At 38.2% G+C, this 16,735-nt stretch overlaps 1 protein-coding gene and 1 long non-coding RNA gene across 3 annotated transcripts in view; one reads left to right on the top strand and one right to left on the bottom strand.

The window, feature by feature from the left end:
- Positions 1–3,640: 3,640 nt before the first annotated feature.
- Positions 3,641–16,735, bottom strand: part of fgfrl1a (fibroblast growth factor receptor like 1a) — a 79,878-nt gene continuing 66,783 nt past the window's right edge. For both annotated transcript variants that reach the window (XM_046030473.1, XM_046030472.1), the window contains exons 5-8: positions 11,468–11,761; positions 8,843–9,015; positions 8,534–8,714; positions 3,641–8,006 (exon numbers count right to left, since the gene is read on the bottom strand). In XM_046030473.1, the coding sequence (XP_045886429.1) occupies positions 7,582–8,006; positions 8,534–8,714; positions 8,843–9,015; positions 11,468–11,761 (1,073 nt within the window). In that variant the 3' untranslated portion in view covers positions 3,641–7,581. The remainder of the gene's footprint in view (positions 8,007–8,533; positions 8,715–8,842; positions 9,016–11,467; positions 11,762–16,735) is intronic.
- LOC123957576 lies at positions 8,299–12,611 on the top strand. The gene is made up of 5 exons (XR_006821827.1): positions 8,299–8,648; positions 8,878–8,977; positions 9,825–9,931; positions 11,294–11,383; positions 11,488–12,611. It is a non-coding gene; the product is annotated as an uncharacterized LOC123957576 (long non-coding RNA).

Raw genomic sequence — 16,735 nt, 5'->3', positions numbered from 1 at the left:
TTTCAAAATATTATGGCTACATGTTTCATCCAGACATGAAGATCTGAATTGCCATGTACTGTACATGCAAAAGAAAGCAACAATGTCTGTATGTCAACCAAAATATCCACAAAGAAGTATTTTTAAAATACTGTGATAATGACTTTTCACAAAACAGGATTTAAATACATCTCAGTAGCTCAAGATTCACTTTCAGTTGGAGTCAGCTACATACTAGATTTTTTGTTAATTGCTATTTGTATTTGTCTCTTATACTTCACAGAGACATACTGTTTAGTATAAACAATGTCTTGTGTTATCAGCTAATTAGTTCTTTTCCTTACGGTTTTCCTTTTTGAAATTATCTTAGTAATTACAGGGTTTTTTTCATGATTCACATAGTAGAAGCCCAGAATTTCAACAGACTTCACAAAACAGATTTAACCATCCATTCAAAAAATCTCAATAGGCAAAAAGGCAAATCACAGAAAAAGGATTACATTATCTACGATTGAGTGAGCCTACTTAAAAATGGTTTTATATTAAGAAATGAAAAAAAAATCCAAGTTCTTTTTAAACAATTTGTTTTGTGGTAGAAAATGCTTGCTTCAAAGACCAAGAAAACTGTTTATAATTCAACTACACACCTTGTGAAATTACACACAGTAGATTTTGAAATAATGCAGCTCACTATGTTCACATTAGTTATGTTCTGAATGGGTCAACAATGCTTTTGTTATTGTTTCTAATTTATTTGGATGGTCACTTGAGACTTCAAATACCTGACTGCATGTTTTAGGAAAATCTCAGCTCTTCTGTGTAACAGGATGGCCTGTGCCTTCACACGTTTATTGTTGTGAAACTTTTTCTGTATGCTGACGTCTTGTGCTGACCTCTCCTGGGAAAGCTTATAATCTCAGCGAGACTTTCACCTGGTTAAACAAAGGTTAAATAAAAATACACAGTGGATACGTCTCGGTGCTGCACCAGAATCATAACACCAAATGGTATTTTGTTTTTCACTAAGAGTTTGAAAGTTATTACACTGTTCGCTCTTTTTAAAAATTGTTATTAATGCATAGAAAGCAAGCAAGAAAGAAACATTATAGGACTAAGTAGAGAATGGGACATTTTTCCTCCCTTACTGTTCAGCACATTTCTTTTCCTTCATTCGACACTTCCACACTCTTCACTGATCTCTCCATTTTCTCATCTCCTCTCATCATTGCAGAGGAGCAGTGAGCTCAACACATCTGTCAGCAGCTCAGCTCTGTGTCATCCTCCTCCTCCTCCTCCTCCTCCTCCTCCTCCTCCCTGCGTCTCTTCATCTTTTCCTCCTCTGTCTGTCCTCCCCACTGACTCTTCAAGTCAATCAAATTTACAGGAGATAACCAGGACCACGAAAAAGCAGGAAAAGGCTAATCTCTTAGACAAGAAAAAAAAAATGAGAGTTGAATGTCAAGGATCAAAACAACCTGGGAAAGTCTCATATTTGCCTGGTACAGTATCTTTTATCAGGCCTGTTTTTTTCTGCTCTCATCTCACACTTACAAAAATGTAGAATGTAACATGTCTTTCATAGCTTTAAATCTTACATATCCCCATGCTATTTATTTATTACCAGTGAAGCTTACCAGATGAATTGAACTCCAAGGGAACCAGGATTTGTAAATCCCTAGTTTAGGTCATATAGTCTTGAGTAACTGTTGACTTTGCAAACATTTCAAAACCGCAGATTCCTTTTGCTTCTTTGTATATTTTGAGTCTTTCTTTTCTCATTTTGTTTTCTTTCCCTAGAGCATCCACCCCTTGCTTAATCTACAAATTTACAATCCAAAAAGTGTATATGTTTATAAAAAGTATATATTAATGATCATATTTTGTATAAAAAATACAAAACATGTCTGATCCAATTTAAATGAAATTTGGGAAAACAAGGAGAGCAAAGCAGTGGTAGATTTTGGGATGCTTGCATTTTGCTGTCTTTGTAACAGAATGTCTTTTAATCTAACTGGCTTTTATTTATTGCTTTATCTGTAGTTTCATAGTTTTGAAAACAGATGTTCAAATTAAACTATAGAATCTAACAAAGTAATAATGGCACTGTCATATAAATAAATGCCCTGATACAGTATTTGCTGATCAATTGCAAAAACTGAAACGACTGGACTTAAAGTCAGATCATTGGACCTACATTGTTATCAACAATTTCCATAAAATCCACTGCCACACAGGAAGTGATGTGCTTTATGTTTCTAGCCACATCAACTTGGATTAAACAGAGGAAGATTAGTGAGGGCAGCTCAAGCAGCAATGGATTACTCATTGCTGCTTGAGATTGAGATTACAAGCTCAGTGGAAAGAGGCCGAGAGAGCAAAGAGGTCAGGTGTCCCTCACCCAGAGCCTCTGTTTGAACTGACTGTTTGTTAAAGCTGCACTAATCAATATTTTTATGTTAACAATTGATTAAATGACTACATGTAAAGTGGAAGGGGTTGCTTGTAGTGATGAACCCACAGATAATGATCCACTGACTCAGCAAGTCCCCTTAGACTTAGGGATCTTTCAGCTCACTGTTTTACTTCCTGCAACTGTCTATCACTGTTCATGCACATCGCTCTCGTTAACCATTTTTAGCTGTTTACAACAACAAAAACCTCTGATAAACCCACTGTATGCTACCTGCTCAAATGGCAGAAAGACAAGGTTAGTGACTGAGTAGCTGGGAAATACAGTCATACATGCATCAGCTAAAGATTCAGACATTTTCCTCTGGAGTTGGTGGAAACTGAGCTTAAAGGAGATTGAACGGAACAACACAACAACTCCCAATGCTACTGTTGGTCTATGTCTGCTGGGCTGTTTTGTAACAAATAGCGACTTTTACATTATAATATGTTGATGTTATGTTTAGAGCTTGTACTGCTGCCTCCAAGTGGCTAAAACAGCTTTAATGTGTTTTTGAGAAAGCAAACAGTGATGTTAAAAGTAAGGATGTCCTGGATGATGGACACCTGCACTGTGACAGCCAGAAATGCCAAACCAACCAATTGAAGAGCACCACTTACAGATACTCAACTTCATCAGTGCAAAGTCTAAGGACGTTTCATGGGCTAGCAGTAGGAAGTTTAATGCAAAAACAACAAGAGAAATTGCTAAAAACCTGAAGAACATGCAACATACTATTGTGAGTTGTTTATTATCCTATTCTGTTCCCATGTCCTGCCCTGTTGCCACTTCCACCCTTTTGCAGTGCCCCATCCAGTGTTTTCTTTCATCATCGTCTCCTAAATGAGTCAGAGATGTTGGGCCTTCACACCCTCCATCTGCACGCACCGCTTGTCCATCTGTCATCTCTCCAGACAGACATGTTGACAGATGAATCGCCGGCTGCAGCTCATTCTATTGAAGGGCTACAACTATTTAGAGAAGGACATCCGCTTAAAGACAGTCCCATGGTACAGTCAGGCACTGTGCTGGAATGTCTTCCTGTGATGTGACAAAGAGAGGTGGAAAAGGAGTGAGAGACAGAACAGACATGGGAGAAGAACTATAAAGAGTATTTGATACTAATCGACATAAATATCTTGTTCCTACTGTCTTCTTGGGAGCAAGATGTGTGGATTAGATTCAATCTTTAAGAACAAAGACAATAATACATATATTTAACTTTTTTAATGGCACCATTAAAATGATTAAAATGGGAGAAAACATACTTTTAACCTATATGACAACAGACTGTACAAGATTGTCGATACAAAGATTAATGATAAAATTTCGTATATTCCGTCAGCACGTATAAATACAGTATCTTACAATGACGTGAACATGGTATTTGCTACATAGCTTACGTTACTAGTATAACACAAAATCCACTCATGCAGTATAATGCCCAATTATATGAAAAAAACAAAATAAATTAGAAACACACTTTCTTTTTGAATCTCGAGACAATTTTTGTGGGTCAATGTGTTGCTAGAGCTAGTGTATGGTCCAAAGCATTCTCACTAAACGATCCAAAAATGCCTATAATTTCAACAGAAATGTCATTCCATGAACATGCTAGTGGTAAGTGCACATATACACAGTTTTTCTATTGGCAGTCCATTAGCTTTGACACAAAAAAACTTTTAAACTGAGTTTAATGTGTGAAATAAGTGAAAAACTGAGTTGACAATGATTTTCACAGAAAAACATTGAGGAAAATGTTACTGTTACTTACTTTTCCATCCCTCCAACATTGGAAGAAATACTTTAAAACAAAAAAACACACTCCAGCTGTTCAGCAGATGTTTCAAAGCAGAAATGATGGGAGGACAAGAAGAACATATCAAAGGGAGAGCTACTAATGCAGTTTACGCTGTTTCTAGAGAGGAAAATAAATGATAAATGTCTCCATTTGGAACTGTAATATAATAATAATCATTTTTATATAATCTTATTCTTTGCTGTTCTAATTAACTTAATTTTAGTACTTTGTACTTTCATATGCATTTTATTTGTTATATCGGAACGGAGAGAGGGCACTAACATGAAATACACTGGTCGCAGGCTGTCTGTTGGGGATATGAAACACATATACTTAATTTAGGTAAATAGGTCTTTGTGCAGGTAGAAAGGTGTGGCTAATCATATCTGAAGATTGCATGTTTTACAAGCTACACCTTACATTTATAATAATACAAAGGACACAGGTTTGAAACAAAATCTATAAAAGGGATTGAAAATATAAGCTCTGGTCTGCAGGCCCCCTGTTCTTTTCAGGATAAAGATAACATGCCAATGAGTATTATAAAAATGGGCATATATGAATTATACATATGAATATAGTTGTACATTTTTCTTTCTTGATATTTATGTGGAAAATTCATGCTGAAGATCGACCACATGTGTAACTAAAGTTACCAGGTGATGTCAATATATCACTTCCTGTCACATGATTGTAACACCTTTACGCCTTAAGTTCTCACTGTTGTATTTTGTCCTGAAGAAGGTCTGCAGCAGGAAACACAGACTTAATGCAAATGCAATCAACTTCATGGTAAGCCTACAATTCTTTCCTTTCTTTAGCAGACATTCATTTTTATGTTTAAACATCTCTGGCCAGAGTCACCCCACTGTTACACTCACACATGGCTGAGTATGTCTTTTAGGGTGCTCTAATGTAAAACAGCTGAAATCTAGATTTAATCTTAGCATAACATTTTATGCAGAGTTTATATAGTGGTCAGATTCATGGGTGCACACAGGAAAAACAAGATGGACACCTGAGAAAGAGCGAAAGGAAGGAGGTTTGTTAGGGCTGGTTTCTGATGAGTTTTGGGTCAATCTAAATGATTTTATCATGGTGTGGTGTGAGGGAACTTCCCAACACCTATCAGGAGTAGCCAATGCAAAATGCAATGAAACAATAAGACTAAATACATGAGAATACCCAGTAGAAAAGATTGGAATCTGCATGTTTCTAACGAAATCCTATTATTTGACTATGAATAACCAGTACTTTACTGATTCTAGTTTTGCAAATTATGTTCATGCTTTAGTAGTGTCAGTTAAGTAAGTAAGCAGTACAGATCTTAGTGCTAGTGAAAATAAATTTAAGAAAACAAAAGAAAAGAAAGAAATTCTATGGACTTCTGGACTTTTTTTCATAATGACCTTTGGGATTTTGTGGATCCCTTATATCTTTCTTCTGATGCATTGGGTTAATTTGATTTTACAATCCCAAACACAATATCATCACCTGGCAAATGTGACCTTAACTTTATATCTACTCTCTCTAACTTAAGCTTAAATTGGCTTTGAAAACTGCTTATTTTAGGATCATTTATATAGTGTACTAATTGCTTTACTCATAACAACTGTTGGGGACCTCATTTACAAATTAAAGGCCCTGAACACCCAAACAGGTGTTTTCAGTTCATCTGGCTGATTAGACCTCTGCTCAGGATGAAGCCATGTAGAGCAACATTGATAATTACCTAAATTTACCAAACTCATTATATGAATAAGAATGATAAAAGTTTCAGTTGTCCCACACTTGGAGGAGGTCTAATAAGCAAAAATTAGTGAAAACATTTGTGGGGGTGTACCACAGGTATGTGAGGGCTTTCAAATGGCATTAACATGAGACCAAATTATAGTCAAATACAGAGAAAATGGCTAAAATCCACATGTAAATGCATATAAAAGAAATTTGTAGATCTCTTTATTTTAAACATCTCTTAAGGTGGTCAGTAAAACGAATGGTAAATCTGCAGATCAAATCAAATAATCCAGACATATCTATAAATTTATCAGGATGTTATTATAATTCCTTTCCATTGTAAAGCACTAAGAGCAGTTTATGTATTTGTACATAGTCTGAGGATGTTCCTCTCTTTTAAGCCCTTTCAATCTCATAACAGATTAACAAGAATCTGTGACATATCCAGTGATCCAACATTGATCCACGAAATCTGGAAACAGTTGTTAGAAGGCACCATTTTACAGAGGCACTGCACCTCGACTAAAGAGGTTGAATGTATGAAATATGGAGAACTGATATCCTTCATCTCTCTCTTCTAAAGTCAGCAAGCATCAAACAAAGCTGCAAAGGAGACGATGACAAACAAGAAATGCCACCCCCAGGAAGTAAAGGGTCAGAAAATGTACTTAATCAGAGCTGGGAGAGCTTCTGCAACTGTCGTCTTGAGGAGCTCCTAGGTTGTAGAAGAAATCTCCCTGTAGCTGCAGTTAAAATCATTCTAATAAGACAGATACATGCTCTCTGGAGTCAGCAACCCAGTTTGACATCAGATCTTTTCACACATTACCCAGATAGCAGCCGGACATTTATCAGAAGGGCTGTCGGCTCAGCAGAAGCAAAAACCAGCAGCTCGCATCCTTACATCCTACAGTGGGAGTTTGTCTTATTTGTGTTTCTTAGGCTCAGTTGGGTTGAGGCCTGAGATATATCACTAAATTATTACACACATGCTATATTGTTCTTTATAGATTACCCAGGATGAAGTAGCATGCTAAATGCCATATAATCTTATTCCACTATATACATGAGTAACTATAGTTGGAACCTTGTAATGAAGGCAATCTGTATTTCTACTCTTACTGAGGAGGCTGTGGTTCTGTCCAAAATACTAAAAGAACAGAGACAGATAAATTGTTGGGTTATAAAGTTACCTCGAAGCTGCAGAGTTCACTATGGTTTCAAATAAGGCCTTTGAGAAACGAGAGATTTAAACATCTTCAGAAAAGAGTTCGTATAAAAAAAAGCTTGAATAAAACATATTTTGGGGTTTTGGATAGGCATCCAGATTGGCAAAAAATAAGGATCTTTGTCTTCTTTCTTTACATTCTTCATTATTTGTGTCTTGAATAAGTCCGTGTTTACACAACAACATGGCTGCAGCAGAATGAGGAAGAGTTGTGTGATCCAATGTTTCTGTACATGAACTGCGTGCTCTCTTGCATGTGGCTGTCCTTGTTCTTTGCTCTGTACGTCAGCAGTTAGTATGGACTGTTGTGAATGAGTCTGCATGCACAGGAACATGTTCATGTAAGAGTTGAATGTGTATCACCAAAGCTTGCTGTTAGCCTTGCTGCTAACACTGGTAATGAATGTGCTGGTGTTGGTGCACTTTCCCATCCACATGTGAATGCGTGTGTGTGTGTATATCCGTGTAGATCTTCGGGTAGATCTTGGGAGCCAATCCTGCGCCTCCCTGAGCCAGGAGCAGCTGCTGATGGGCAATGTAGTCCTCATATGAAAGACAATCTTTATCCCCGTTGGCTGTTTGAGAAGGTACTGCTGGGCAGGCTCGGTCACGATTGGCCACAGGCAGACGCTGGGCAACAGGAAGAGCAGAGGAGGATGAAGAAGAGGAGGAGCAGGTGCGCTTTGATTGACAGAACCAGAGGAGGGCGGTGCCTAAAATGAAGGCAACACCTGCTGGTATTCCAATAATGACGGGCCAGGGGAGGCTAGGGGATGTTGCCGTAGGGACAGAGTTGCTTTGGGGCTTCAGATCTGCAACGGAGGGACAAATGAGGAAATTAACGAAAGGAAAAACAAGACATCTAGACAGAATCATCTGTCTAAATGTTTAAAAAAAACGTTTGTTGGGTTGAGCAGTTAGCTAATTAGCTTAAAATGCCGTTAGCTAGCATGTTGCTAGCTGGTGATATTATAGAGAGATGTATGCTTTGTTGCTAGCTAGTGTAGAGGTAGCTGAGGAAGATTGGATGGTTTGCAACATGCTAGTTAGCTTAACATTTTGTTAGCCGGTTAGCAAGTAAATACATATAGATAATAACCTCAAGTGTGGAGACATGTATCTAATAAAGGCTAGCATTAGACGTGTTTTCATGTAACTGGTACTAGCACTAGCTACAGTAGCAAAATCACTTTTTAGGTTTACTGTTGTTGATCAAAACTTGCTGGTCAAGTATCTTCCTGTTTGTATTGTAAACCTCACGATTAAACGTTACATAACTGCACCTGATGTATACAATTCTCCGTGTGCATGTTAGTTCTTCTCGCTTTCTTTCTCTGACCTGGTAGCACCGTCAGGTAGGCACTCCTGAAGCTGTAGCCCATGGTATTGGCTCCCAGGCAGATGTACATGCCGGCATCCTCCTCCTTGGCTCTGGTTATCAGCAGCTTGTTGAGGTATGATCCGTCAGGACGCGACCAAACCTCCCCTGTAGGCAGGACCACAAAGCGATGGTCTCCAACCTTTGAGCAAAATCAACAATGTAAATGTTTATTGATTAGTTCAGTCAAATATTACTAGTTTACCATAATCTTTCTCAGAGAATTGTGTTCTCATGTACAAGTGGTTTTGGCAGTGCATGGTTTTGTACCTCTATGGTGGAGTTAAATTTGTTCTCGTCACCAGGTTCAACTCTTTTAAGCCACTGAATAACCGGCTTGACGTCACTGCGGACTTTACACTGGAAAGATGTGGTTCCTCCGTAGTCCACGGTGGTGTTGACAGGGTGAGTACCGGTCAGAATGGGTTTAGAGTTTGTACGCTCTGAAGAAAGAGACGCAAAAGAGACAAACACACAAAAAGAGAAAGTATATTCAATTTTATTTCAGCTGACAAAGTGTGAATAAAAGAAATTGTTTTATTTTAAACCTGTCAAATTCATCTGTAACCACAACTAAAATCTGGGTAAAGAGGAAACAGTATGTACTCTTTTCATTAAATTTTTTTTAACTGTGAAGTGTGTGAAGCTTAAAAAAAGCATTGCAAGCATTATTTGCACAGTATCTGCTGTCTTCAGCACCACATCCTCCCTTCTCTGGGAAGATCCCTTATCTTCAGCTCCTACCTTTTCTTTCTCAGTTTATACAGAAGAATAAACACACCTGGTAGAGAAATTCAATAGTCTCTTTTTTATTATCTGTAATGCAACCTCACGAGAACATAACCCAAGAAAATTTGATAGATTTTTTTTTATCCTGTTTGATCAGCTGTTGAAGCCTTTCTTCTGCAGAATTTAAAAGGCATTCTCAGTTTTGTTGCAGGATTACTGTAATTCAACAGTTTCCAAACTTTGACTGACTTTTAAGGAGGGAATGTAATGCAAAGGAACCACACATGCAAACAACACTGCCACTCATTTAGCTTTTAGGTGGTCAGGTAATGCTGAAGACAAGTTGATGTCAAGCTGGACAACAGTGCAGGGGTAACATGAATTTTATCCTAGCTTTTAATCAAGTAGATGCAAAACCATACAAATTAGATAAATTATCACATAAAGGAATTTAGTTCCTGGTGTACTATACTCAAATATCACTAATTATGGATTATATATGTCCTGGACTCCTTTTTTCTAGTTTTCTTTCTAACAGCTGTGAATGACTGACAGCTGAGTGAATCTCTACTGATCGAGAAAATGTCACATTTGACATAAGCGAGCAGTGGCTTGATTTACTTCCTCTGTGTGAGTGTATGCACACACACACACACACACACACACACGTGTGAGTGTATGCACACACACACACGAGTGTCTCTCAGGAAAGACTACAGCTGTACTTTAATATGCAACAGATGTGGTGAGTGAAGTGAGAGAATCTAGTCTGAGGCTCTCAACAGAGCTATCACATTCAGTAACATACAGTTCAGTGCACGCGCGACACACACACACACCACACACACACACACACACACACACACACACACACACACACACACACACACATTCCACTCCACCAAACAGCTTAACATTAAATCAAGCACCAAAACATCTTTTGCAGCCTTCCAACACAACCTGAAACACTCACAACACACATTCTGCTGTCAAAAGCAACACTAGACTTATTTAGACTAAATCTGCAGCTGGCAAACCTTCCAAACTGAAAACCCTGCTGAACATTCCTCACTCGCTTGACTGATGTTTACTGACAAACCTAGTGGTAATCAATAAATGCCACAGAAGCTATTTAAACTTTTATTCAGGTTAACTTTTAACTCATTAACCTGCACATTTGCACACGTGGGCATTCTAGCTCTACTTTGCAATACTTAAAAACTTAAATTAATTAATTAATACTGAAGCCTGAAGACTGAAACATGAAAATGTTGGGTGATACCATCCCTGTGGTTCAAATTTGTTAGTATAACCTGAATGAAACACACTTCAGGCACTACTGCTGTTGTCTTATTTAATGCTGCAATCTACAACTTACTTTTATGACTAGGTGAACACGTTCAACATACTATATTAAATGTGTACATAGAGAAAGTCTTAGATCATTATTCATTCATTCATCACAATATGAATGGGGGCAAAACAAAAGTGTTGCATTTATAATTTTGTTCAGTGTACTTTCAGATGTTTAGCAACATGAAATGACCACATGCAGCCATATTTTAACACAGACATTTTACAGGCACATTCTTAGGTTGTTACATCTGATCTCTTAAAGGTAGTGCTGAAACAATTAGTTGATTAATCGATTAGTCAATCGATAATAAATAAACAACTTTCATTGTCGTTTGTAATTATCTGGCAAAAATGGCTTCTTTCCCATCAGCTTTAATTTGAGGATTTGCTGCTTTTCTGTTTTATATAAGTGTAGATGTATTTGTTTTAGTTATTTAACAATGTCACATTGGACCCTAAAAACATTTTTTTTTTACTGCATTCTGATATTTTATATACTAATAGAATTTTTTTTAACAGATCAAAGGATAAGGAAAAATTAAGTGGAAATTCCTGCAATATTTTGGAGGATACTGGTAGATTTTTAATGTCTCGGACAGACTGTGGCGGTGGCATTGACCTCTCCTGCTCTACTAGGACTGGACACTTCAACTGGGCAGATTCTTCCTTGCATTAAGCTTCACCCAGTCTTCAAAAGGAAAAAACAACTTATCAAAGTTGATTAAGGTGACCTTTTTCTGTTTTGATAACTGATCTATATCTTTGAGGTTGGCCACTCAGTTTCGCTTTCTAGAGTACATGTTAACTCACGTATGACTTCCACTTTGTAGGTGGCATTGATCTCTCCTGCTCTGTTTGAGACGTGGCAGGTGTACTTCCCGCTGTGCTCTGGCATCAGGTTCTTCAGACTCAGGGTCCATTTCTTCTTCTTCCCTTCCCCTCCTGCTCCACCGTCCTCGTCCATCAGCGGCCGACTGTCCTTCAGCCAGACAATGTCGGGGCGAGGGTTTCCGCTTGCTGTACACTTCAGACGCACTGAGCTACCCACTGGGCGAGCGATGACGCGCTTCCTCATCTTTGATGGCTGGGTGAAACGTGGACGTACTGTAAGTGGAGAGAGGGTGAAAGGGAAAATTTAAACCTAATAACAAAGAAATATAGTATTTTGAAACAAGTTGTATTGGTATTGATTGCCTCTAAAATATGGATGCTTAATGTAGCGTTAGTCTGGATACAAATGTAAACCAAAAGAATGTGTGTAAATGTAAAGAGATAAATAACACAGAAACACTCTTTCACCCTCTCAGTCAGCGACAGGTGGGGAAAAAGAAGGGTAGGAAAATAAAGGAAAGAACAGAAGAAGTTATTGGCAGAGAAATGGTTTACAGAGCAGTTTTATATTTACAAGCAGTGTTCTGTTCTTCAGACCAGTGGAAAGAGAACGGATTGGGAAAGAATGTGGAGTCTTATATGAGATGTACAGAGCGATCAAAGCCAGAGTATTCAGAAAGGTTTTATGCCTCATGAGTTACAGTTTTTATTAAGTCTTTACCTCCAAAAAAGTAACTCTTTTTGCTTTCATTGATTTTAAAAGATATTACTGTATTTTACTTTGTTTTTTATTTCATTTATTTGAATTTATATTGCTCTAAAAACACTTTTGTCCAACTCCATTGTTCTACCTCTTTGGAATGCACTAGTCGATTAGGCAACAAGCACATTTTCATCATTTCAGAAAATTCAAGATGTCAGTATGGAGACTGTGCATTATCCATAGGGTTCCCTGAAATGTTAGAAACTCTCACACAGATATTGTAGCTTGCTGCTTGGCTTTATGAACACTGTTGTTTTATGTTTTCATTAACAATTTTACATTTTATTGGTTGAATCCTTTTTTATGCATGAAGACATATGCAGCAAACTAATGTGATTACAATAAAATTTTCTGCCCCATGGACATTCTGCACTGGCACATAACCTTCCACTCCACAGTATGAAATCAATTTCTGTGGAGTTAATAATAATCTGCATCTACACACAAGTACATTCATGCCTGGTGTGAAAAGGCTTCTGTTTACGTTGTTACAACATACTGAAAAATAGAATTAGGAACACATTTAATCCTCTCAGTCTGCAGATTTTTTACACTGAGTGAATTTTTAGGACTGAGAACGAGACTTGGTAACTTGTTAAGGTATACATTTTCTGCAGTGTAAGGAGAATCAGACAGGCTGAAGTCATCGCCGGAGGCAGTGCCAAGACTTCAATGTTGGCTATGTTAACATATGGCAGTGTGCCTCGTGGTATACACAACCTAATTTGCTGTAATAATCCTAATTGTTTTGTTTGATAAAAATGTTTTAATCACTTCCTCTTCTCCCTGACACATAATACTTACTCACATGTCCGGGAACCTACACACAAAAACATGCATATACACAAACAGACCTACACACCAGAATCCTGATTTTCCACTAGTCCAGCAACTATTGCCCTTGGTTTGTAAGCTGCTCTTAAAAAAGCCTTTTTTTAAATCTTTTTGTTTACAAAATCATCCCTGAGATCCTCTTGTAAAACCCAGACGCCCCCTTGACAGTTATGTAACATCTCTGTAAATAACCACTCACAAATGCATATCTGTGTAGTGTGCACAACTCATAAAAAGACAGACAGTGACTTCACACCAAACATCCACTCATTAATGCAAATCCTTCATTACAAAACATAAAATGGCCAGTTAACCCCATACATCTATTCAAACATCCACATCCCTTTACGCAGCCATTCAAAGACATATTCCTTACATAAAACCTATCCATGCTCATGCGTCCATTCATCCAGACATATCCCTCTTTAAAGAAACACAACAATCAGCAAGCACGGGAAGCAGATCAAAGAGAAAAAAAACGTACAGCAGGGAGGGAGGAGAGGAAATCATTCACAGGAGCGCTTGATTTTACAGCCCTCATGTTCTTACCACAGCAGATAGCCATCAACCGGGGCGATAAATCACCCTGAAACTACTGCAGTTGCGTCTCTTTCTTTGGACACAGTTATTATTCCAGCTCTAGGTAAACAAATAGGGGGCAGAGTTATGTGACGGGTTTGCGCGCTCAAATGCGGAGATTTCACTATGGCTGCATTACTCAGCGGAATATAGTTCTCTGCTGACCGACAGGAAGCTGGGCAGGGTGACAAAACAAACATACTCGAATAGCTTCTAAGTCTCGCCTTTGTCCACCCCCCCGTGTCTAAGAAAAGCTACTGGACTGCATCTGAACTGTGAACAGACTGAGTCAATAGATCTAACAGAGTTGGGAAAGTAGAGTGGAGAAGTACAAGAAAATGATTAATAGTTGAATGTTTTGGCAATGTCCTACTTTGCTGATTGCATAAATTCAACTGTGCTGGCTGAAATTAACTGAAAAGAGGAGGGAAGAGGCAAGGCAAAGTGCAGTTGAATTGGACTGTATACAGATAACACTAGAGAATGAACAAAATACAGCAAAGTGCTATTGAAATGTGCTGATTTATATTGTCTAAGCTGAACCAAATCAAACAGAAGTTAAGGAGAAAACAGATGGAAAAAGAAAGAGTGAACTGAAGTTCAAATTAAGGTTAGCACACAGATGACTGACAGATTGCTAAAAACAGACAAATAAAGCTGGAGTGACGGCAGAGAAATTGAGATTAAAAGAATGAGAGATGGAGTTAAAACAATAAAAAAGCAAAGGTAAGGGAGAGGGCTCACGAAGAGGTAGACAGAAAGCAAAACGTGTGGAGAAGCGAGGGTGAACAAAGAGAGGGGAAAGATGAGACAAGGTGAGAGCCAGAATGGGCGAAAGGGCAGACTTGTTCTGGGTCTCTGGGGCCACTTCAACGCCACACTTCACAAGTGTAAAAATATAGCTTACCCTCTGACTGACCGCCTTTGATCAGACAGTGTGCCAAAGACAGGGAGAGAGAGAGAGAGAGAGAGAGAGAGAGAGAGAGAGTGTGTGTGAGAGAGAGCCCTGTTATTTCCAACTGTAATACTGAGGTTGAGGTCATTTTGGATAATCTTGATTTGAGTAGTTAAGGTGAGGGCTTGAGTTTAGGGTTATTATAGGAATTACAATTACATTAAACTCAGTGGCAGTTTTAGTGATTTGGAGGCCCTGGGCAAAGAAGAACTTGGAGGCCTTCCCCTTATTAATATTTTTATGAAAAAACAGCTTTTTTCAATAGCTTCTGTTTCATGTGATTCAGGGACTCCTGAAAAAAAGCTGTTTTTCCATAAAAATATGAATAAAAATGAAAAATAAATAAATAAATCCACTCAAATTTAATATGAAGGGGTGTGTTGCTAGTAGTACAATTAAGCATTGGGTTGGAGTCCCTAGGTCACATGACATGGAAGCCTTAAGAAAATTGTGATTTTTCCATAACACTATTATAACAACATTAATTTATTGATGGTCCCTAAGCAAACCCGCGGTAGTTAAGAGCAAGCCTTTGGAGGTGAGTTAACCAGCATTATACTGCCAACACTGGGTGAAACTGAGTAAGGAGAGCCACTGGATCCTGGGTGAATTTTCCTATTAAAAATATTTCCACACTTCAGAAATTTTACCCACGTCATGTAACAAACTGCTCTCCATTTATGACAGGACCACGCTAAAATGTCTGCAGTGTGGAAATATTTCAAATCGGAAATTTGTAATGTATGCATGGCAAGCATTTCACAAAGCAGGTGTAAAATGCTGAACGCTGAACATTTCATCTGCCACTTTTAAAATGTATGCGTGAAATTAAGGAATAACATTCAGCATTCATTTAGGCATCATTAAATGTTAATAATGTCATTCAATGTTCATACATTTATGTTTGCATGCATGCACAAAGGACTCATGTCTTTTAGTACATGTTCTCCACACCTTACTTAAGAACCAGGTATTTCAATTGAAGATACACGATCAAAGTAAATTATTACTGTATACTGTATGTCAACCATGACAGAAAGAAAGCATATTACAAAGGGACAGAATAAAATGGGTTGCTTGATGAGTAGTGAAGAAGTTTCACATTATAATAATTTAATAGAAAGATAATTTGAGAGTCAAGACATGGCAATTCAGTCATATTATATCGGAGTTCACCACAGTATGTTATTCAGTCAGTCACTCAATTCAAAGCCACAGTTCAACCACCAATGAATGAGTTTAAATCACTATAGAGTCCATATCCATATCCCAGCAAGGAAACAAAATATACTGAGTGTCAAGGCAAAAGTTCGCCAACGAAAATAAAACCCCTCTCGCGTCTAATAGACAAGCAATTCTCCGACAAAACCGGAGTTACCACCGGCCGGTGCTTTGTTGTGCAGCATTTGCCTGAGTACCTGACTGCATTTATTGTATTCCGTTGGGTGCAGGGAATGAAATTAACACCCACCACCCGCCAAATGCGGTTAATTCTGGCAGTGGAGAGTGAAATGGTTGAGCTATCCGCCACTTTGGTGGTCAAGGAATATGCACAACAGAAAGATACACAAAGTTAGCGTATTGTGGCGATCGGAGCACGCGCCTGCTTCACACACGCAACAGCTTTAGAGGTGCTGTGAGGCGGATTTTTAAACTTTGGACAGAGCCACCGATTTCCCCCATCTTTTGTTAGGCTAGGCTAGGTTAACTGCCTCCTGGCCTTAGCCAGCCTTAACCTGTACTTAAATTACAGGTGAAAAAAAAAGTGGTACTGATTTTATCATTTAGCTCTCGGCAAGAAAAGAAACAAGGATATTTTATCAAAAATAGCAAACTGTTCTTTTACACATGTAGTTGTATTTACCAATACATTCACTGTATCAAAAGAATACACTCCACAAAGTCCAGTTGGAGGAAAAGATTAATTAAGGATGCACCGAATGTTCGGCCATCGAAATCAATCGGCTGAATATAGTCAAAAAAAGCACTTTTGGTGTTCGGCCTAATAAATCAAAAGGCCGATTAAATTTTACCGAACAATTACGTTGACATGTCGGCAGTGTGGAAGCATTTTAAAGTGTCAGAGAAAGACGCAAAAATTGCCGTTTGCAGACAC

Source organism: Micropterus dolomieu, linkage group LG19, assembly GCF_021292245.1.
Source record: "Micropterus dolomieu isolate WLL.071019.BEF.003 ecotype Adirondacks linkage group LG19, ASM2129224v1, whole genome shotgun sequence".
Taxonomy (NCBI): Eukaryota; Metazoa; Chordata; class Actinopteri; order Centrarchiformes; family Centrarchidae; genus Micropterus; species Micropterus dolomieu.
This window is presented reverse-complemented; position numbering and strand designations above follow the sequence as displayed.